This window comes from Erinaceus europaeus, chromosome 18 (assembly GCF_950295315.1).
Source record: "Erinaceus europaeus chromosome 18, mEriEur2.1, whole genome shotgun sequence".
In the NCBI taxonomy this organism is placed as follows: domain Eukaryota; kingdom Metazoa; phylum Chordata; class Mammalia; order Eulipotyphla; family Erinaceidae; genus Erinaceus; species Erinaceus europaeus.
In genome coordinates this window covers 72792553-72817740 of record NC_080179.1, presented here as the reverse complement: position 1 = coordinate 72817740, position 25188 = coordinate 72792553, and the positions used below count along the sequence as shown (strand labels likewise).

The window sequence follows — 25188 nt, the reverse complement described above, 5'->3', positions numbered from 1 at the left end:
AATTTTACTTTCTCTCATCAAACACTACAATCAGTATCCTTTGATAACAGTTCTTTGAAAATGCTTTTCATTTCATGAAGATCAAGGATGTTGCTTAGGTTTTCTGGCTATAAGGGATTACAACTCTGTGCTAGATCTTACTAACAATCTTAACTACTCATGAAAATTAAAGAGTTTAACAGAAAACCTCAGATAAGAAATCATGCCTCACTCACAGCTTTTGTCATCATATCTTATAATCATTATGTAGTCAGATAAATATTTCATCTTGTCTATAGTTAGTTTTATTTACATTTTGCTGATATAATGAGGGTAAGTGTAAATATGTACATATGTTCTAATTATTAATCTCTGAAAAGTGTCATAATGGCTTAATGTTCTTTAAAAAGTAGAAAGCAAAAGAAGTTCGAAGTTCACAAGACCTTTTCCCAAAGGTAATAAAACCTACAAAAGTATTTCTTCCGGGGTCAGGCGGTAGTGTAGTGGGTTAAGAGCATGTGATGCAAAGCCCAAGGACCAGTATAAACATGCTGGTTCCTGCCTCAGGCTCCCCACCTGCAGCGGAGTCACTTCATAGGTGGTGAAGCAGGTCTGCAGGTGTCTATCTTTCTCTCCCCCTCTCTGTCTTCCCCTCCTCTCTCCATTTCTCTCTGTCCTATCCAACAACGAACAACATCAACAATGGCAATAATAATAACCACAACGAGGCTACAACAACAAGGGCAACAAAAGGGGGGAAAATGGCCTCCAGGAGCGGTGGATTCATGGTGAAGGCACTGAGCCCAGCAATAACCCTGGAGGGAAAAAAAAAGTATTTATTCAATTTCTTGATTTTTTTTTGTTTTGTTTTGGTCAACAGAGGCAAAACTCTTCAAAAATTCTAACATTTTAATTGATAGATGTTAGGCTTCTTCCTTTAAATCCTCCTTTACACTAACAGAAGAGGAAAAACTTAACACCCTATAAGGTCCAACTGTTCCTTCTTCTTCTTTGGAATTTTATTGAGAATACAAGTACTTATGGAATATGGATTAGAGGCTTTTAAAAAAGCCCCTAAAGTAACATTCCAATATTAAAATTACATCAATCTCCATCAGGAACAACATAATGGACCCCTCTGTGGGCCCTTACAGGACCTTGGTCTTAATGTGGATCAACAATGGTAGAGACAGCTCCATTCTCAGAAGGGAGGCTGGGCCAAAATCCTCTGCCACTTGAGGAAGATGGGTCCGGCAGTGGGTGCAGCCTAGAACATTCCTAGCTATGACCACAGAATGTGAGCTCAGGCCTACAGGGATGCGGAGGTTACACAGGCTCCTGTGCTGAATATAGGCCCCAGATCAAATCGATGGGGTTTACAGTTAACTTTATATACTTTTCCCAGATTTGGGAGCTTTTTTTTTGCCTTGATCTAGCTTTCTTGTCCTATTTCCAACCCTGACACTAACTCCCCAGATAATACCTTTGGCTCACCTGCATGTTAGCTATCGGGCTCAGGCAAAAATCAGTAAAGTCACAGGCCCCTTGGAATATACCTAAAATACACCTACTAACTTTTTCCAAAACAGAGACCCCAAATCTAATCTGATATATTCTTGACTTTAGATTCCTGATTATTAAACAATTTGTTCTGCTTTATATCTTAATGCTTTTTCAGACACCAAGTTGCAGATGCTATCATGATGTCAACCTGACTTCCCTGGGCAGAAGACCTCACCACTGTACCCTGGAGCACCATCTTTCCAGAGCCCTGCCCCACTAGGGAAAGATAGAAACAGGCTGGGAGTATGGATCGACTTGCCAATGCCCATGTCCAGCAGAGAAGCAATTATAGAAGCCAGATCTTCCACCTTCTACACTCTGTAAAGATCCTGGGTTCATGCTCCCAGAGAGATAAAGAATAGGAAAGCTATCAGGGGAGGGGATGGGATGTGGAGTTCTGGTGGTGGGAAATGTGTGGAGTTGTACCCCTCTTATCCTATGGCTTTGCTGATATTTTCTATTTTTTATTTTATAAATAAATTAAAAATAACAGCAATCTTTTGAAAATAAACACTGAATGATTTGTATACATTTATCATTTATTACTTGTTCCTTATTGAATATCACTATTTAAATTTTTATTTATTTTGGATAGAGATAGAGAGAAATTGAGAGGGGAAGTATGTATAAACAGAGGGAAAAAGAAAGGAAAAAAAGAGAGATCTGCAGCACTGCTTCACCATTCCCTGAAGGTGGGGATTAGGAACTTCACTCTGTCCTTGTGTACTGTAACATGATCGCTCTACCAGCATCCCGATCGCTTTCCAGTCCCCACATTGACTAAAGCTTTTAGTGAAAGTGGATTCATGTTCATTGTCTTTCCAGATAGGTAGCTGGGCAAATAGGGTACATGTATTTTATGTGTGAAGTCCTGGGACCAATTTCTGAGACTAACAATGCCAGAATGTTGCTCTGATCCCTCTTTCCCCCAGTATCTCTCTCACCCAATAAAATATTTTACACAACAGTTTTAGGGCTGGAGAGATTGTTCTGAGGGCACACACACAACACCTAGGCATGCGTGTAGCACGGGCTCAATCCTCAGCATCACATGGGAGGCAGAATAGTAGCAGAAGAGGTTCTGGTGGTCTCTCCATATCCATCCATCCATCCATCCATCCATCCATCCATCCATCCGTCCGTCCGTCCATCCATCTGTCCATCCATCCATCCACTCACCCACCCACCCACCTACCCATCTGAAGATGTACCCTCTTCAACGTAAATAAATAAATTACAATCCTTTAGATAATACACTTTAATCCTGAATCAGGAACCAAATAAACTTTTTTTTTTTTTTTGCTACAAAGTTTAAGGTTTGTATTTTTTTTTTTTTGGTATGGTTTAATGAATTTAACAAACCTTTCCTCCAACTGTCAGTATTTCATGTTTCTGTTATGCCACTTAAAGTTACTCTAGTTAAGTCAGATAGATAGCTTAATTAAAAGGTAGCAACAAATCTCAGTGGCAATCAATGTGACATAAAAAGGGAGTATCATACACATGTTTTGTGTATATTTCAGTTATTCTGAACCCATTAGTCTGCCAATAGATCACCTTTTTTGACAATGTTGTAATCAATTTACACTATTACAAGAGTTGCTTTTAAAATAGCATACATTTCTAGATTTATAGGTTCCTTTTTGTTTATAAACTCTGAACATTATCCTGCTATATACAATGAAACTGGAGAATAATTCTCCATAATACTTGTTCTGTCTGCATTGCCTCCCACCTCAGAGTTTTATAAATGCCGAAGTCTGGATAATTCTACTTCTAGATACCTGCCATGCAGAAATGTCCACTCTCATGGACTATTAATAGCACAGTACTCACTCACTGGACCCCAAGCAGACACATACTGAACAAGGTGTCCTACAGCATTTCATAGTTGTTTATGATCACACTTTATGTCCCTGTCTCCTCATTGTGGCACGAATAAGCAAGTGTCCTTCACGCTCTGAAGGAGACCTAGGCACTGAGCATTAGGGAGCATGCGACTTTGGCGTTACAGAGCCTGACAAACTGCTGTACAAACTCTTGAATTATACTGTCTGTGAACAGATAACTATGGCTCAGTGCAATACAGTTCCAAAAAATAAAACTCTAGTGGCCAGGCGGTGGTGGACCTGTGCTACAATGCATAAGAATTCAGGTTTAAGTTCGCTGGCTCCCACCTACAGGAGGGAAAGCTTCACAAGTGGTGTAGCAATGTTATAGCTTTCTCTGTCTCTTTTCATATCTCTATCTCTCTCTCCCTGTCTCTTCCATGGTTAACATTGGGGGGTGGTTATCACTACAAATTCACTGCTCTTGGTGACCATTTCTCCTTTTTTTCCATAGGACAGAAAGAAATTGAGAGAGGAGAGGGAGAGAGGAAGATGGACACCTGCAGACCTACTTCAGCACTGATGAAGTGCCCCTGCTGCAGGTGGGGAGCAGGGGTTTGAACCTGGGTCCCTGAGCACAGTACTATGTGCGCTTAACCAAACGCACTACCGCCAGGTTCTTCTCTCTCTTTATCTCTATCTCCCCACTCCCCTTTTGATTTCTCTGTGTCCCTCCTCAAATACATAAATGAATTAATAAGATATTAAAAAGAAAACAAATACTAAAACTTCTTTTTTTGCAATTTAATCAACTCTTTATAATGAAGCCAACCAGGGATTAGAAAGGCAAGCTTGAAGAAAGACAGCAGAACTTAGACTGAGAATTTCCATTATCTATCTCTAAGTCTATGAGCTATTAGTATCTCAGAAAAAAAAAAAAAAAACCAAAACTATGACACAAAGGCCCCAACAATGTGATGTATTTTTCCCTGGAGGATCAGAGAAACAACACTTTCACAAAGTAATAAGAGGTTTTAAATATATTTATACTCAGACTTTGTGGCCTCTTTTATTAGCATCTTGGAACTGGCAAGATAGCTCACCTGAGAGAGTGCCAACGTTATCACACATTCAAATCAAGTTGTAGCCTGGTGCCACTTCAGGAGAGGGAGTGTTTATGCTTTGCTATCTCCCCTATTCTCTGCTTCTACCTACCTATCTACTTAGCAAGAGACATCAACATCTCACTTTTACATGTATGCTTATTGAGTATGAACCTGGATCCTGAAAAGGTGCCTTGATATCAAGACAGAACACAGTGAGAATGAGCACATGGATATCTTCTGCTTCAAGTTAATCAATTAAATTTTATTTGACATGACAGAAAGAAACGGAGAGAGGGGGGAAAAAGGTAGGTAGGGAGAGAGAGAGAGACCCACTTCACCTCTCATAAAGTGCCTCCACCCCCCCCCCCGCGGGTGGGGACTGGGGGCTTGAACCAGGTCCTTGCAGTTGGTAACATGTGAGCACAACTGGGTTTGCCAGCACTCAGTCCCTGAAACTTCTTTTTTATAATTCTTTTTAAAAAAATATTTATTTATTTATTTATTCCCTTTTGTTGTCCTTGTAGTTATTGATGTTGTCATTGTTGGATAGGGCAGAGAGAAATGAAGAGAGGAGGGGAAGACAGAGAGGGGAGAGAAAGACAGACACCTGCAGACCTGCTTCACTGCCTGTGAAGCGACTCCTCTGCCAGTGGGGAGCCGGGGGCTCGAACCGAGACCCTTAAGCTGGTCCTTGAGCTTTGCGCCACATGCTCTTAACCCGCTGCGCTACCATCCGACTCGTTTATAATTCTTTTTTAAAAGATTATTTTTTGGTCCAGAAGGTGGCACAGTGATAAAGATTTGGACTCTCAAGGATGAGGTCCCGAGTTTGATATCTGGCTGCCCATATGCCAGAGTGATGTCTGGTTCTTTCTCATAAATAAATAACATCTTAAAAATATGGGCAAAGCGCAAGGACTATCATAAGGATCCTGGTTTGAGCCCCCATCTCCCCACCTGCAGGGGGGTCGCTTCACAGGCGGTGAAGCAGGTCTGCAGGTGTCTTTCTCTTGCTCTATCTTCCCATCCTCTTTTGATTTCTCTCTGTCTTATCCAACAACAACGACGGCAAAAACAACAGAAATAATAATAACAACAACAAGGGGGATCGGGCTGTGGTGCAGTGGGTTAAGCGCAAGAGAACCGAAGTCAGCGGAAGGAGAGTCCTGGGCTCCCCACCTGTAGGAGGGTCGCTTCACAGGAGGTGAAGCAGGTCTGCTGGTGTCTGTCTTTCTCTCCCCCTCTCTGTCCTCCTCTCCTCTCTCCATTTCTCTCTGTTCTATCCAACAATGACATCAATAACAACAATAATAATAACTACAGGGGGCTGGGTGGTGGTGCACCTGGTTGAGCACATGTATTACAATGCTCAAGGACCCAGGTTCGAGTCCCAGGTCCCCGCCTGTAGGGGGAAAGCTTTACAAGTCGTGAAATAGGGCTGCAGATGTCTCTCTGTCTCTATTACCGTCCTCCCTCTTGATTTCTGGCTGTCTCTATCCATTAAATAAAGATTAAAAAAAAAGAATAAAAAAATAACTACAATAAAAAACAAGAGTAACAAGGGGGGGGAGAAAATTAAAAAAAAAATAACAATGAAGATAAACAACAAGGGCAACAAATGGGAAAAAGTAGCCTCCAGAAGCAGTGGATGCACAACAAGCCCCAGCAATGACCCTGGAAGCAAAAAAAAAAAAAAAAAAAGAAAAAAAAGAAACTATAAACCGGGAGTCAGATGGTAGCACAGCATAAGGATCCCGGTTCGAGCCCCCGGCTCCCCACCTGCAGGGGAGTCACTTCACAGGCAGTGAAGCAGGTCTGCAGGTGTCTGTCTTTCTCTCCCCCTCTCTGTCTTCCCTTCCTCTCTCCATTTCTCTCTGTCCTATCTAACGATGGCATCAATAACAACAACAATAATAACTACAACAACAATGAAAAACAATAAGGGCAACAAAAGGGAAAATAAATATTAAGAAAAAAAAAAAAGAAAACCAAGGCTTAACAAGAACAACTGGACATATGAAGTTGCTGCTTCTTAAGACGGCAAGTTGCAACAAAAAAGGACATCATATGGGGACTGTAAAGTAGACACTCAACTTTCAGATGAGCGTTAGATATTCAAATGAAGATGCCAAGCTGTCTAGTGAAGAGGTCTGAATGCCATTTGAAATATTTACAGTAAAAATATGAAAGGAAATCACCCAGTGTGTAAGGAAGGGCTGGCATGGAATTGGTAATTTATAAAGACTAATCGTTAGGATCTACTTATGGTTACAGAAGTTAGCGAGGAGAAAAGAGGACCAGACAGCTAGTTCACCAGGCAGGAAGTGTGCCTTGCCGTGCACATCGCTCAGGTTTGAGTCTTGACATCATGAAAGCAGTGGTATCATTCTGAGAAGACACAATGGACACCACACCAAAGAGTAAAGAGACTTTTTTTTTTTTTTTGGTTAGATTAATTGGAAGTGACTTTCTTTTTTTAAAAAAAAAATTTTTATGTTTATTTTATTTTCTCTTTTGTTGCCCTTGTTGTTTTTGATTGTTGTTGTAGTTTTTGATGTCATTGTTGTTAGATAGGACAGAGAGAAATGGAGAGAGCAGGGGAAGACAGAGAGGGGGAGAGAATGAAATGACTTTCTCCATACTGTTTTCTAGACTTGCTGCCAGGCTTTCCTTCCCACTCCCTGGCCATAGTTTCAGCTAGCAGAAAGATCGTACGTGGAGAGGAAACCGATGCTGTGGTCTCTCTTCCTCTCTGTGTCTTTCTATATGAATGAAAAAGTAGCCCAGTGGAATTGTGCGCACATCATGTCCCAGATATGCAACAAATAACATAATAGATTGACAGAGGGAAGGAGATTGTGTGATGGCTTGGAAACCAAATGAAACATACTAACCTGAAGAGAAGATAAGAACTGTTAAATTCTAGTTCAGGGAAGAGGAGCAATGGATCGTTTTTCACCGAATGTAGAAACACAAGATTCAGGAGTGATCATGGTAACAAGCAATTTATGATATGGTGGGCACTCAAGTGAAATGACGGGGCTTCAAGAAACACTGCAGAGGGACAAGACAGTAAGGACAGACAACTCTTTGGAATTTTCAAACATGAAAAGAAGGTAAATGGACATACCCAGGAAAACTTTTGTTTGAAGAGGTGTTTTATCTCCCATTCTTTCTGCCTGCTTCCCCCCTTTCCTTTCTCCCTTTCCCTTCCCCCCTCCCCCTTCCCCTTCCCCCCTTTTCCTCCCCCCTTTCCTTCCACCCGTTTCCTTCCACCCCCTTTCCTTTCCTTCTTTCCTTTCCTTCCCCTTCCCCTTCCCCTCCCTTCCTTTCCTTCCCCTTCACCTTGCCTTCCCCTCCTTTCCTTTCCCCTTCCCCTCCCTTCCCTCCCCTCCCCTCTCTTCCCCTCCCTTCCTCTACCGTCCCCTCCCCTCCTCTCCTTCCCTTCCCTTCCTTTTCTTCCTCTCTTCCTCCTCCTCCCTTTTTCTCTCCCTCTCCCTTCTTTTCTCTCTCCCTCTCTTTCTTCCTTTCTTTTGTTCTTTTTTTTTTTTTTTGTCTTTACCACCAAAGACATTACTGGGGCTCAGTGACTACCAGCATCCACCTTTCCCATTGGCCTTTTCCCCCCTCTTTTTTCCAGTCTATATAGTGATTCAATAATGATTGATGATGCTGTGGGATAAGAGGAACACAATTCCCACCACCAGAGTTCTGTATCCCACCCCCTCCATCGGAAGCTTCCCTATTCTTTATCTCTCTGGGAATATGGACCAAAGATCTTTATGGGGTGCAGAAGGTGGAAGGTCTGGCTTCTATAATTGTTCCTACACTGGACATAGGTATTGACAGTTCGATCCATATCCCCAGCCTGTTTCCATCTTTCCCCAGTGGGGTAGGGCTCTGATGAAATGCAGTTTCTGGACACATTGGTGAGGGATTTATTTATTTATTTATTTATTTATTTATAGAGGATGAGACACAATGGTGTTAAGATGGGAGATTTTATACTATGCACTTTTTAAAAATTCAGATAATTTCATAAAATGAACAAATGGAAAGACTATTAAAGAGAGTTGAAAGGCCCAGTGGCTGACTGAGCAGTCATGCATCTGTTTTCTGTCTACAACAATACACTGAACTATCCCTGACCACTTACCTAGAAAAGTCTTACTCAATTTTACTTGAACTATCAGTTATAGCTTAGCAGTATTATGACCCGCAAAGAAAAAGGATACCAGTGAAATCCCTTTTCGTCAAATACACATATGTTCATATGAATTACTAAATACACACAGGCAATCTCACACATCACTTTTATGTTTGCTGCTTTGTTTTTGTTACTGTTAACCACAGCACTGCTCATCTCAGGCTGAAGATGGTCCCAGGGATTGAACCAGGGACCTACATAGCCTCAGGCATGAATGTCAGTTGCATAATGGCTTTTTTCCCCCTAGGACTTTCACACATCCTTTACAATTTGGTAGTAAAATGAATACTACACATGAGCACATTGCATAAATCAAAGAAATACAGAATTTTTATCTTTACAGGCAATTATTTTGCCAACATCTAAAAGTAGTAGCAATTCTCAAATTTACAAGGAAAGATGTAAAACAGAGATCAGAATTCCAATGAATATTCTCATTTCTCTTTCTCCTCTTTACAATCAATGCTATATTTACCATATTAGTTGGTGGGAAGGACAGCCCATATAAACAGACAGGTACACAGACCTGTGCGTGTACTGGTTCCCTTTGCTTTATGTAGTAAATACTTTCTTTGCTTTTCTCCTTTGAGAGCTACTTATTCAGAATTTGTGTGCTAACTCCCCTCTTCCACTAATAATGCAAGACTGCTGGAGTCTTTTTCTCTTTAACAGCTTGCAAGTGTGCATTCATAAGAAGCTGTTATTTAGTCTAGGATATAAATAGCAGAAATTAATTTCCTCTTTGCTCATTTTTCCCCTGATAAAATATATTTAAATGCCAGCTGCATCATAACCTTCAAATAATTCAATACCAGAACTTGAAGAGCTATTAAACATCTGAATACAAGTAAATGCTAAAGGACTTTAGCATTTTGTTTTAATTGCCATGACTTTTTAAAAAATATGCACCCAATAATTATTGTTAATTTCTTATTCACAAAGAATAGCAGAATCAAGGAAGAGACTAATTGCTTAAAACTCACTCTAGCTAGTTCTCTAGCTCACTTAGTTAAAGGAGCTAGAGAACATAAGAGAATTTCATAAGACATTAACAATAATAAATATAAAAACTTCACTAGACATCACATTCCTATTTTTATTTTGTCTACTTTGCAATTATAAGTCTGCTCATGCTAGATTATACTTAGTTGTTCATGTAATCATAGTCCATTTCCTACCCACAGTCAAGGCCTGAAATAATCTTTTTAGTTATCATTCTCAATGCTACACCTATATTGAGTAAATAACAGGGATTGGCTGGCAGGTTGATAGATTTAGTTGATTTAATTTAGTGTAAACAGTATGCTACAGATTCAAACCTTAAATCCATATTTTAGGCTCTGTTTCTTAATATTTCCCCCTTAATCATTTGAAAAATCGCTCCCTATAGTTGTCTTTCAATTTTTCCTATATGTTCAGTTTATTGTGCAATGGAATAGCACACACATCACATAGATTATGATCAAAGCCACACTGTTATTCAGTATTTCCAGAAAAAACCTAGAGGTTTGAGAAAAAATTGAACAGATGCTGCTACAAGCCAAAATGTGATTTATTCTAGCTTTCATAGAAATAGAATTCAAACACTGTTTAGAAAATAATGTAATGGGAACAGCCATTCTCATCCCTGACATAATAGACTAAATTAAATAAAGTCATAAAAGATAGGCAAGGCCATTACATAATGATTAGAGGATCAATCAACCAAGAAGATTTAACAATTATTAATATCTCTGCACCCAATGAGGGACCATCTGAATACATGACCACAGAATGTGAGCTCAGGGGAGTCAGGTGGTAGCGCTGTGAGTTAAGCGCATTTGGTGTGAAGCATAAGGAACAGCCCTGGCTCCGCACCAGGGAGTCCCTTCACAGGCGGTGAAGAAGGTCTGCAGGTGTCTATCTTTCTCTCCCCCTCTCCTCTCTCTATTTCTTTCTGTCCTATCCAACAACACTGACATCAATAACAAAAACAATAATAACTACAACAATAAAACAAGGGCAACAAAAGGGAATAAATAAATAAATATTTTTAAAAATGTGAGCTCAGATCTACAGGGGGATGCAGAGGCCACATAGGCTCTAAGCTGAATATGGGCCCCAGATCACATCAAATCTATGGGGTTTACAGAAAACAGTATTTGTACACCTTTCCTATATTTGAGAGTTACACTTTTCCCAGATCCAGCTTTCTGGTTCTTTTTCCAGTCATGACACCATCTTCCCAGACAATAACTTGGATCCACCAGCATATCAGATTTCAGGCTCAGGGGGAAAAAAAAAAAAAACTAGTATAGTCACAGGCTCTTTGGAATATTACTAAAATAGGCCTACTAGCTATCTACAAAACAGAGACCCCCCCCCAACTCTTCATCTGCACTATTCCAGCCTTTAGGTCCATAATTGTTCAACAATTTGTTTGGCTTTGGATGTTAACTCTCTTTTCAGTGACTAGGTTCCAGATGGTACCATGATGCTAACCAGACTTTCCTGGACAGACAATCCCACCAATGTGTCCTGGAGCTCCAATTCCCCATAGCCTGCCCCACTAGGGAAAGAGAGAGGCAGACTGGGAGTATGGATCCACCTGTCAATGCCCATGTTCAGTGGAGAAGCAACTACAGAAGCCAGACCTTCCACCTTCTGCATTCCACAATGACCCTGGGTCCATACTCCCAGAGGGATAAAAAATAGGGAAGCTATCAGGGGAGGGGATAAGATGCAGAGTTCTGATGGTGGGAATTGTGTGAAGCTGTACCCCTCTTATCCTATGGTTTCATCAATGTTTCCTTTTATAAAGAAAAGAATGTAATCATAAACATATGCATCTATGCATTAGCCTAATGCTTATTTCTATTACTTTTTTAGCTTCAGGAATTTTATATATCCATGGGTCTAATATAGTTCCAATATTTTTTGTTCTATGAACCTAGTAATTATTTAACAATTCTGTGTATTAGTAAGAGGAAATAATAAGTAGATGCTCTCAGTCTACTCAATTTAGTCAAATGTAAGTTTCTCAAAGGCTTCACGACTACTCCACTCTCTACCCCTTACTTTCGTAAATTCTTTTATCTTTCCCTAAAGCGCAGGAAGCAAAGACTTAGCTTTAGTCATTGCTATACACTTCCAAACCATACATACCACTTCTTATCATGCTTGATACTAAAAATAAGGTTTCTTATATGATTCTTTCTTCTAATACTAACATGTGAAAACACACAAAAGCACAGTCTAAATGTAAAATATATAGAAATACTTAGACATGTAATTGGTGAGAAATATGCTAACAGATCACTAAGACTATGTCTTCCATGCATCAAATCAGCAATAATATTTTTAAAGTTCTGAATCAGAATTTCTCAGCATTTCACTTTATATGTTAAAGTTATAGAAGTTGGCCAAAGACCAAAGAGGGTTATAACTGTAATGAATATCATCTATGTATATTTACAGATTAGACAATGAATCACAAAAATAGAGTCTTCAAAAAAAAAATCTAATAAGGCATCCAGTTTTAATTGCACTTCAAATATCCTACTGCCTTAATTTATAGGCCACTATCTTTTATTAAAATTAAATGTTACATGTAGATGTATAATGCATATCAATATACTAACTACATTAAATAAATAGGTAAACTGAATCAGTTGAACATTGCTCCAAATGAAAATGTAAGACTTTGACTCTGATTTGTCCAGATATTTCATAACTATCACCTCCAAGAAAAACTGGTTTTATCTAATATTGTCTCTGTAAAAATCTAGAGTATTTACTTAGATTTCTTCCTCTGAACACATCTTCAAATATTTGTCGACTGACAGTAAAGCCAAATACAACACTAAAGTATTTGAACACTTTTCTGAATTCAGCTGAGACAGTTTAAGGGTATATTGTATTAAAGTATTTGAATGAATTCAATATTCGGTTGGTTCACACACCTTCTAAAACAAATATTAACTCCAGTTTTCCACTGTTAACAGGTAAAGCTCTTTATTAAAGTAATTATTCATAAAAACAATTTTTAAATAAACTTATATAACTCATAGTCAGTCTTCACTTTGGCTAATTTAATGTGGCCCAACCATTTTAAAATAGAACTATACAAAAATTGTACTGGAGCTAGCCCTAAATTGAAGGGAAAAAGTGTTTTCAGCATCAAACAAGTATGAACTAGTTTTATACTAAAAAATATTTACAAATTCAGTTCTGCAATTCCTCTCCTGGGCACCTATCCAAAGAAGACAAGAACACTAATGGGAAGCAATATATGCATGCCTACATTAATGGCAGTGTTATCTATCTGTAACCACCAAGATTCTGAACAGCCCAAGTATCCAAAACCAGATGAGTGTATACGGAAGTCAGGAAGTATATATAGTGGAATACTAAACAGTTGTTAGAAGTTATGAGGGAGTCGGGCTGTAGCGCAGCGGGTTAAGCGCAGGTGGCGCAAAGCGCAAGGACCGGCATAAGGATCCCGGTTCGAACCCCGACTCCCCACCTGCAGGGGAGTCGCGTCACAGGCGGTGAAGCAGGTCTGCAGGTGTCTATCTTTCTCTTCCCCTCTCTGTCTTCCCCTCCTCTCTCCATTTCTCTCTGTCCTCTCCAACAACGACAACAACAATAGTAACTACAACAATAAAACAACAAGGGCAACAAAAGGGAATAAATAAATAAATATTAAAAAAAAAAGAAGTTATGAAACCTCTTCTGCTACAGTTTGAATGGTACCAGAGGGAATCATATTAAGTGCAATACATCAGGGAAAGGAGGACAAATCCAGAATGATTTTCCAAGTGGAAACTATGAAACAAAGCAAGGACAATACTAGGAGAAGTTTCAGTGGACTGTGGTCTATTCTAGCAGATTTGGGTGAATAGTGATGGAAGCAGAAGAGAGAGTTGGGAGGGGCAGTATACAGTGCCCTTCAGGCAAGGAGAAGGATGGTTGGTGGAGACTGAGGTGTGCCAAACTCTATGTCAGGCTATCGAGGTAGAAATACGCCCCCGTGACACCCATCTAGCAATGCATTATTTCCTCAATAAAGTGATCCGAAACAACAACAGAGTGTAAGAAGCTAGTCACAAAGCTACCAAATGACTCTTCTGATCAGTATACCAACAGTGATTTTTGTTGACTGGATTTTAGTTTTATTTAAGATAACTCAGAAATGAACGACATCAGTTTTAGTGAATATGGTGTTAACATCACACAACCATTCATGGAATACAATACATTTTCAAGGGGCATGCTGTTTTTTCCTTCACTATTTTTTGTTGTGTATAAAGCAAGCCTGACAGCACCACATCAGCATACATGGTAGTGTGTTCTGGGGCTTATGATAAATGCAGAGCGTTTCAGAAATCTCAGAATGTATCTTTTCTGTAGCAAAGGTTTTCTTTGTAAAAGCTTGATAAAGAGCGACAATCTATTAAATATTCTGAATTTTATCATATCTATTTAAATTTTTTGGCTAATATATATAAGCATATATATACATATATATATATATATATATCACATCTGCATTTCTCCAATACATAATAAATATATTTAAAGGGTTAATAATAATAGGCAATTGAAAAGTATAAATGATTTCTATGCAGGTGAGTAAATAATCTATTAAAGAGCATATTTGCTGTGCCTTGGAGCTCCGCTTTCCCAGAGCTCTGCCCCACTAGCCAAAGAGAGAGGCGGGCTGGGAGGATGGATCCACCTGTCAACGCCCATGTTCAGTGGGGAAGCAGTTACAGAAGCCAGACCTTCCACCTTCTGCATCCCATAATAACCCTGGGTCCATACTCCCAGAGGGATGAAGAATAGGAAAGCTATCAGGGGAGGGGTTGGTATACAGAGGTCTGGTGGTGGGAATTGTGCAAAGCTGTGCCCCTCTTATCCTATGGTTTTGTCAATGCTTCCTTTTTATAAATAAAAAATTTAAAAAATAAAGAGCATATTTGCTTTATATTTGGCAAGACGAAACAAAGCAAAACTAAAAAAAAAAAAAAGGCATGTCATGAAGAAAACCTGTGAGATATCTGTCTTCTGTAAAGTCTTTACAAGTAACATAATTTGTCCTACAAGGGAAGTAAATAGCTAGTATTTTTCAACATTTATGCACAGTAGATTTCTGTTGTGGTGTAAGTATTCGGAACCATATCATTCTCAACTCGAATTAATATGTGAGTAGTCAACTGAATTCTAGAGATACTATGAAATGCAGTGATTATTACTAGAGAAGATCATAGAGCACATATAAACTCACCCTTCTAATCTTACGTCTGGCAGACTTCTGTTCAGGGCAATCATATCACTAGCCATAAGGTTAAACTGATTGATTTTAAAGAGTTCTTTCATTTTTTCCTGGTCATCCTTAGGAATCAGCACAGCTTTTCCCATCTCTCCTGGCCCTTCTTGGTTTCTTGAAATAACAGCTGTAAGACACAAACAGGCACAGACACATATAAACACAGATAACAGGCTGAGAAAAAAAAACTTATGTGTTACATTAGATGCTAAACTTGATATAAATATATATCTCTAAGCATCAAATTTTATTCTTACAAATCATCTGATACACTGCATAGGAGAAATGATTATTTTAAATAAATCAGTGTTGCATATTACCTTTCAAATCTATTAATATACATGCATAATAAAAGTCTAAGACAATCACGGCATTCCAATCTTCAAAACTTAAAAGATTTCTGTAATAGTTTAAAATATACCTAGTTAGATGGGGTTATGTGTAGCAGATAACTATCTAAAATGAGTATAAATAACTCTATAAAAATGAACCTTTTGTAAATATATCTAATTAATCTCCCATTGTATGCAATTAAATGTTTCAATCCCTCTTAGATCTACTGTTCTTACATTTTTATAAAGGCAAAATTGGGGACTCTGTCTCCATGGTAAATTCATTCTTTCGTCAAGGCATTTTCAAATAAGAACACCTTCAAAGTGGTGACATGAAAAAATTCAAATGTCAGCCTGTACTGCAATACTATGAGTTCTATACTGGAAACTATTTACAGTGATACTTAGGCTTCACCGCTTTCTTTGCCTCCAGGGTTATTGCTGGTGCTCTACAAACCCACTGCTCCTGACAGCCTGTTTTCCTTCTATTTTGTTCAATAGGACAGAGAGAAATTGAGAGAGGTGAGACTGATAGAGAGCGAGAGAGAAAGATAAGACACCTGCTTGTGAAGTGTCCCACCCTGCAAATGGGGAGCCGGCAGCTCCAACTGGACTCCTGGAGACTCCTTGTGCCTAGTCCTATGTGCGCTTAACCGGCCGCCACCTCCGGGCCCCCTAGGCTTAACTATTCATTAGGAGAATTCACTATACAAGTGAATGGACTTGTCATTTTCCCCCAAGTTACTGCAAGATTAATGTACTTTCTAGCTCTAAAATACATTTCAGAGAGAGAGAGAGGGATGAGAGAGAGACAGAGAGAACACAAGTGTATATACAACCAGATGTCTGTAGCGTATTACGAAATGACAGTAAGTGAAGATTCCAGGTGATTATAACTTACTCTCTCTAGTGATATTACATTAGTTGAAGTAAAAAGAATGTGGTTCCTATTTTGACTCTTCCAAAAATTTGCTACAGCTTAGATCATAACACATAATCACACATCTCCAAGTACAAACACTAGTATATAGAGATTAAATGTTTTTTAAAATTGTATAAATTATAACATTATATAAAACTAAACATATTTTAAATGTGTTCAAAAGTAGGACAGACATAACCCATCAAACCTGGTATTACTAATATTAATATATAATTAATCAAGCAGTTGACTATTCTCTTTGAAAGTTTACCCTCTCTTTAGAATGATATATGACGAACTATAAAGGAGAATAGTTGTCCTAAGCACCATCAGATAAGGGTATCAGAAAATACATGACTAGCTTGGAAATCTTTTCAAGTAAACAACAAAAAAGTTAGAATGATTTAAAAAGAGAAAATTCTTTATTTTTATTTTTTAAATATTTATTTTATTTATTTATTCCATTTTGTTGCCCTTGTTGTTTTATTGTTGTAGTTATTATTGTTGTTGTCGTTGTTGGAAAAAGAGAAAATTCTATGTACCCAGTCTTTAACTATTTAAAAGTTATTATGTAAAAAAAGTTAGGCATCTCCTTCACCGTAAAAAGCAAAAATACAAATAATCACTAGAATCTCACGAGAAAGCTTTCCTTTTCTCTTCTTTTTCTTTTCTTTCTTTCCTAAATTGAAGAAATAAACTCTAACATGTTCCCTTAGATGTAGGTTAACTGTCCCTAAAAATCTGAGCTTCTGACTGTGGCTTTGGTGAATTTATACTACAGGTGAGACACTGACCTTGTATAGATACTAAGCTATATCTTGAAGTTCTTTTTTAAGAATTGATTTAATACTACTCAGTATTAAAAACAGTGACTTCACTGTTTTCAGCCAATCTTGGATGGAACTTGAAAAATTTATGTTAAGTGAAATAAGTCAGAAACAGAAGGATGAATATGGGATGATCTCACTCTCAGGCAGATGTTGAAAAACAAGATCAGAAAAGAAAACACAAGTAGAACCTGAACTGGAATTGGCGTATTGCACCAAAGTAAAAGACTCTGGGGGATAGGGGGTAGAAGACCCATCCAAGAAGGATGACAGAGGACCTAGTGGGGGTTGTATTGTTATAAGGAAAACTGGGAAATGTTATGCATGTACAAACTATTGTATTTACTGTTGAATGTAAAACATTAATTCCCCAATAAAGAAATTTAAAAAAAGGGATTTCAGAGAAATGTCAAAATGTGACTGAGTGGAGTAAAAAGCATCTTTTGAAAGGACAAGGCTCCAGGATCAACTCCTAGTCCCGCCTATGACCAGAACAGGTGTCCACGTCATGCCACCATCCCCACAAACACACCTCTAGTTCTCTCACCTTCCATCTCTCTGTGCCTCCTTAAAAACAAAGGCATATTTTTGAGTATAAGTGCTATAAATCAATCTATATTTCCCTCAGAAACCCTTCTAATTCTCAAGTAAAGAACATAAGCAGGGGTCTGGTGGTGGCTCTCCTGGTAGAGAGGATGTGCTGTCATGTGCTAGGACCCTGGTTTTTAAGTCCCTGGTCACCACCTGAAGGGTGAAGTGTCTGAACTGGTAGGGCAGTGCCGCAAGTGTCTCTTCTCCCTGTCTCCCTGTCTCCATGTCTCCCTGTCTCCCTGTCTCCCTGTCTCCCTGTCTCCCTGTCTCCCTGTCTCCCTATCTCCATTTCTCACTCACTAAAAAACAAGGGAACACTGAAACACGAATTGTGCAGGCACTGAGCACCATATATAAACCTGATGGCAATAAAACAAACACAACCTTGTTCTGACTGTGCATATTCTATGTGCTGTATACAGACATGCACATAATATATTTCTTATACACATTCTGGTCATTAAATGACAGAAGCAACGTCAGGCCTGCTGAATGGCACAGTCTCCAGCAGGCTAGGGCTAACTGCAAAGTGGGAAGTCCTAGACTAAACTGAAGTTATTTTTCTTCTTGGTTCCTATTACATTGATTATTTGAAGATTTATTGGCATACTGAAAACATACAGATATTACTTGAGGACAATAAAAATGGTGGAGGCAAGTCAGGCCTGCTGCCTGCCACAGTCTCCAGCAGGCTAGGACTAACTGCAAAGCGGGGAGTCCTCAGACTAAACTGAAGCTATTTTTCCTTACATTGATAACTCAAAGACTTATTGGCTACACTGGATATATACAAATATAGCTGGGGACTATGAGTAGAAAGATCCCCAGGGGAAGCACATAGTGACAGCAATTCTGGCAGTGAGTGTAACAAGACCAAAAATGGCCCAGGAGCAGAAGCTGCTGTCCCCACTGAGAGGCTTCCAGGAAAAGAGCTACTTGTCACCACTACAGCTTCTCAGTTAGCTGGACTCGGACCAAAAGCCAGAATTATGGGAGGCTTATAGTCTGAGTGACATACTATGGTCTTCACCTAGTTAGCAAAAGGCTCTGTTGTGTATCCTCACCCACAGACCCCTGCCTTCACTTACAGGTATGTATGGTAGATAGATAGAGGTTGTGTAGTTAAATAGCTATGTGAGGGTTTATGAGGACAAGTTAGACTTTCACATAGGCAAGCATTAGTGAGCTCTCATATACTCAGAAGAGAGCCTTTTAGTGTGTTCTTAGGTTACAGCAGAAGATTTAAATAGGTCGACAGTTTCCTAGATATTAGAAAAGTGTTACTTACTTAGACCCATCCAGGAATGGGTTAAGAAGAAAAGTAATTAGACTGAGATCCAGAAAAGATACGTTACCCAACACAGGCAGCAACACAGGCAGCCTAAGCAAAGAAAATAATGTTTGAAATGATTTTAGCCACACCAAGGCCACACAGATGGTCAAAATCTAGGGGAGGGGAGGCTGTCTCAAGACCAAAGAAACTTTCAAGGAGAATCTATAATGATAATCATATATATAATGATAATAATGTCTGGAGTTATTTTATTGCTAATAAAAATAATCTTGCATGATGTCATCTGTATTCCTGTGAAAACTGTTTAAATAATAAACCTCTGGGGGTCGGGCGGTCTCCTATATGTAGGAAATTATAGGGCTCAACTACATCTTAGTACATGAACATAAAAGTAAGGCACCAAAAGATATTTTCATATATAACATGTTCAATGGTGTGACTGCTTAGTATTATAAAAATTATAGTTTCCCCAGTGGTAGCAGGAATTTGTGCAGATGTTAAAAGTCTTATGAGCAAATATAAACCTGTCATAAATAGTAATCTTATACCATGAAATATTTGTAGCACATATATAATTATTGTCCATTAATATTCCCATCATCTCCATGTAGAATATAAAATTTAATGTGTATCACACCAAGTGACTTCCAAAGTAAATACATTTTTCTATAACAACCTCTAATGAATGCAAAATTGACATTTTTAGGATTTTTTTCTGGTGTAATGTCAGACTTTTTGGTGTTTTCATCTTAAGTGATTCTGGGTCTTACTTGTAAGAATATAACTTGTAGGGATGGGGGGTATCATAATGGTTATATCAAAAGAGGAAACAAAGGTCTCAGGTTCAATCCCCAGGACCACCATAAGCTAAAGCTGAGCAATGTTCTGAAAAAGAAGGGAAAAAAAAAAGGAAAAGGAAAGAGAAGAGAAGAAAAAAGAAAGAAAGGGTGAGCAAGAAAGAAAGAAAGAGAAAGAAAGGAAGGGCGAGGGGGAAGAAGGGAGAGACAAATGAAGATGGGGAAAGGAAGAGAGGGAAAGAGAACACATTCTGCAAAAATAAACAAAAAATACCCCTTTCACTCATCACCAAAAATAGGAAATGGAGAAGACTAAGCGATGGGGCCCTGAAGGTTGTCTGACCTGCAGTATCTTTAAATAACGCCTTTTTTCCTTACCTGCTGATTTCTCTCCTCTACATATTTTAAACACACACACACACACACACACACACACACACACACACACACACACACACACACACACACTTTCCAACTGTCATAATAAAAACAAAAGCAGGGGGCAGGACTGTAGCAGTTAAGAGCACATGGCATAAAGTGCAAGGACCTGTAAGGATCCAGGTTTGAGCCGCCCACTGGCTCCCCACCTGCAGGGGGGGTCGCTTCACAAGCAGTGAAGCAGGTGTCTGTCTTTCTCTCCCCCTTGATTCTCTCTGTTCTATCCAACAATGACAGCAATAACAACAATGATAAATAACAAGGGCAACAAAATGGAAAAAATAGCCTCCAGGAGCAGTGGATTCATTAGTGCAGGCACCAAGCCCCAGAAATAACCCTGGAGGGAAGAAAAAAAAAAAAAAAAGAAAAGAAAAATCTAAAAAAAAAACCTATCAATGGAGCATTTGTGTTCCTTTCTTATTCTAATAGGCAAATGGAAATGGAATGCAGAAGTCAAGCAGCTGTACATTCTGATTTGATTACTGATTTGAATAAGGATGGAAATGTTATAAACTCCGAGTTAGTTGGACTGCAAAGTAGATTAGTATAATCTATATAAACATTATTGGTCATTCTACCAATAGGAACATTATTTATTTAATTGTATTATTCCTTTATGTATATTGGATTATGAATATTTCTCTGAACATTGAAGTAAAATGTATGTTTCATATATGCCATGATTCAAAAACACCACTTAGGGCGGGGGAGACAGCATAATGGTTATGCAAACAGACTCTCATGCCTGAGGCTCCTAAGTCCCAGGTTCAATCCCCTGCACCACCATAAGCCAGATATTCGTAGGGATGCGGCATCATCTAAGTTCATTTCCCACATCTACGCTAGACCGGACCTGCCAATATACGCGGATATCTTCGCCCACCCTGTCCAACGCTTGACGTCTCGTCACCCAATCTGGTCCCCTACGCCTACACTGAACTTCTCTGTTCCAGTCTCTTGGAAACAGAGTTGGCAGTCAGCTGAGGTCAAGAACAAACACCTCATCACAGACCCCTGCAAGCGTCAACCCAGCTTTGACCTAGCACGTTATGATCGGGCCCTCCTCAATCGCTATCGAACAGGCCATGGCTGGTGCGCCGCTATGTTCCATCGCTGGGGAGCCAGAGACGACCCAAACTGCCCCTGCGGCTCCAGACAGACTATGACCCACATAGTCAACGACTGCCACCTCTCCAGATTCAAAGGAGGTCTCGTAACTTGACATCAGGCTCAACCTGACGCTGTTGACTGGCTACGGAAGAAGGGCAAACGCTAGAAGAAGAAGAACTATAAGCCTGAGCTGAGCAGTGCTCTGCTGTTTCTCTCTCTCTCTCTTCTCTCTCTCTCTCTCTGTCTTCTCTCTCTCTTCTCTCTCTCTCTCTCTGTCTTCTCTCTCTCTTCTCTCTATCTCTCTCTCTCTGCATCTCTCTAAAAAAATTAATAAAAAAGAATAAAGTCTCAGACTTCTTAAAAAATGAAAAAAAACACCACTTAAACTGTATTTCTATCCTCAGTTATACTATTGCTGTTTATTTGCATTTAATACTTTTCTTTTTAGAGACAATTTAGCTATTCTCACTTTAATGTCTCCTAAATGCAACACCAAAACCTTGAATCCTAGTTTATTTCACTGCTGAATATCCATAACTTGTTACTAACAAATCAATCATATATATGTGTGTGTATACACACACACACACACACACACACGCACACACACACACACACACACACACACACACACACACACATTAAGAGGGAGCTAGGAAGATCAGCTCGGGATTATAGTGGTGCTGGGGATTGAAACTGGGACTTCAGAGCCTCAAGCATTAAAGAATTTTGCATAACCATTATGCTAACTCACCAGCCCACAAATCAGTTTCTTTAAGACAATTCTTGTTTAGTTCATTTTAAATAGGCTTCAATGTTTGTGTTTCTTTATCAGAAGATAACAAAATCACACCAGCACTTGACTCAGCCTTGTACCAGATAGACCAATTTGTCCCCAGCCAAGTATTGCCTGAGCCATGTTCTAAAGATCAGTTTAAAGACCTTCAATTTTTTTAATTCTTGCTAAAATTGAGGAATTCAATATAAACTCATTTTAGCATATTGATTTTAAAAACCAAACAGGATTCTAACAGCAATATAATTAATAGTAGTTCATTATATCCATTATCAATACCATCATATATACTTTTATATAGGATACATTAGCTAAATTCATACTATTTCACACATGATCAGCTAGATTTATCCTAATGAACTACAAATAATATATATGTATGTATGTATGTGTATATATATACATATATATATATATAATTTTTTTTTATTTTTGCCACCAGGGTTATCACTGGGGTTCAGTACCTGATTTATGAATCTACCTCTCCCAGGGGTCATTCCTCCCCTTTCTATTTCATTGGATAGGACAGAGACAAATAGAGATGGGAAGAAGAGATAAGGAGAGAGAGGGAAAGCTTCCCCTCTGTGGGTAGGGAATGGGGACTCCAACCTGGATCCCTGCTGTGGTAACATGTGTACTCAACTGGGTATGCCACCATCCAGTCCCCTAACAGCTAAAAATAACATTTTTTCTTTTATAAATCTTTTAAAAAACATTTATTTATTTATCCCCTTTTGTTGCCCTTGTTTTATTGTTGTAGTTGTTATTGATGTCATTGTTGTTGGATAGGACAGAAAGGAATGGAGACAGGAGGGGAAGACAGAGAGGGGGAGAGAAAGATAGACAGCTGCGGACCTGCTTCACCGCTTGTGAAGTGACTTCCCTGCAGGTGGGGAGCCAGGAGCTAGAACTGGGATCCTTACAGGTCCTTGTGCTTTGTGCCACGTGGGCTTAACCCACTGCTCTACCATCGACTCCCCAAAATAACATTTTTTCAAGGCTATTTATTGGGGACCATAGCAGTGAATGTAGGCGAAGCATGCCATGACAAAACAGCATATTATCCAAGTGAACTATTTTGTGTGTCCTCAAGACTATTACAAGCTCTGATTTATGTTCTATATATAGCTAGATTTTTGTGCAACAAGACATTTGCAAACAACAAGAGCTGAATGAATCAGTTCAGCAGATACTAACTAATAGTTCCCAGGAAAGTGGCTCCTCTATTAAGAAATCAGTAAGATAACATTTTCTACCAGCTAGATGAGTGAGAGTCCATCCACAGAAACAAGAGACATCAGCTTTCAAAACTACCTTTCACCTACTTTTCACATCAAAATTATAATATGCTAAGACGCATGAAAAAGAGAAGTAGCTATCCTCTATTAAGATGAATGAAACTAGAGTTTGAAATGGTTGAAACTGGTCTATCTGGAAACATATATGTGTTTTAAGTAGGATAATTTATATGGTTGAACTCATCATTGTTCTTATCATTAACACAATGCTTATTTTTAGCACCTAAAATTAATTATGAAAATCTTTACACATAATATATGAATCCACTATTGCTAACATCTGCAAACTATGTTATAACTTGGTTTGAATTATTCAACCATCCTTTTCCATTAAATATTTACATTGTTTTCCATAATTTCTACAATAAACTATGATTCAGTGATGATCTTCATTACACATCCATCTTTGCAATGCTCTTTGAAAAATAAATTTTTGAAGTGGTGGGAATTTAATGAGGAATTTTCAAACTTTCCATGCCCTTCTCTCTTTTTGACTTCCTGACTGATATTCCTATAGACAGAAAAATCTGTCTCTTTGATCTAAGATGACCAGAATAATCTCTGCTCATCAACTTCAATATTCAGATCAAAAATCTCCTGTAAAGCTTTATAGATCATATACTTTATCCTTTGATGCATTTAATATCACTCCATTGTCACTACTTGTCTTTGTGGAGTAGCAGACAGTCTAACTATTCAATAGCTGATAGATAGGAATTGTTCGGGAGTCGGGCTGTAGCAGCTTAAGCGCAGGTGGCGCAAAGCACAAGGACCGGCATAAGGATCCCAGTTCGAACCCCGGCTCCCCACCTGCAGGGGAGTCGCTTCACAAGCGGTGAAGCAGGTCTGCGGGTGTCTATCTTTCTCTCCTCCTCTCTGTCTTCCCCTCCTCTCTCCATTTCTCTCTGTCCTATCCAACAACAACAACAACAATAATAACTATAACAATAAAACAACAAGGGCAACAAAAGGGAATAAATAAATAAAATAAATATTTAAAAAAAAGGAATTTTTCAGTCTCTCTATCTTCTGGACACACACAACAAAGAGTACACCCAACTTCCCCAGAAGTTACAAACAGTACATCCAACTTCCCCAGAAGGTAGGCATAGTTTGTTGACTAATGATATGAATGATGTGTGCCAATTCTAGTCATGGTCATTAATTCTCTCTTCTTGCTCTCATACTGCAGCGACATTGAAAGCTATATGCTGAACAAAAACTACAGTCATGTAAAGAAGACATTAGCACTGCTGTGTAACGGAGAAGAGTAAAAAAGTCTTCTACTTTCTTAAACCATTGAAATTTCAAGGAAACTTTGGAATGGCATATTCAATCTGTTTTTTTTTTTTTTTATCAATTCACTCTGGTTTCTTTTTGATCCATGCAGACTCATCAATGAATTGTACCCCAGCTTTGACTCAAATTTGTGATTAAATTGAAAGAAAAAGTGGTGATGGGGGTGGGGGTAGAGTCAAGACAGAAGAGTAGCAGCAAACCTACAGAATACATGGAAACTCCCACATACAATGGGCCTGAATTTTGCACAAGCTAACACAAGAATGGACAAAACCTCTAAGTACTTAAGGTGGCAAACCTGCAACAGGACTCATTCACCCAAGGTAAAGGGTCACTGCACCATGTTCAGCACTGCCTCACAGCACTCAGCCCTACTCTGCACCCTTCAGTCTTACTCCAGGTGACAACAGGCCACAATTGGGAAGAGATTCATAAGACATATACCTTCAACTGGGTGAGCAGGGGACAGATTTAATCAAAATTCTGGCAC

The 25188-nt window shown here is 38.9% G+C and overlaps 1 protein-coding gene across 4 annotated transcripts in view; it reads right to left on the bottom strand.

Annotated features, from left to right (window-relative positions):
• Positions 1-25188, bottom strand: part of GALNT13 (polypeptide N-acetylgalactosaminyltransferase 13) — a 555668-nt gene that overhangs the window by 350763 nt on the left and 179717 nt on the right. For all 4 annotated transcript variants that reach the window (XM_060178155.1, XM_007520879.3, XM_060178154.1 and 1 more), the window contains one exon: positions 14953-15121. In XM_060178155.1, the coding sequence (XP_060034138.1) occupies positions 14953-15121 (169 nt within the window). The remainder of the gene's footprint in view (positions 1-14952; positions 15122-25188) is intronic.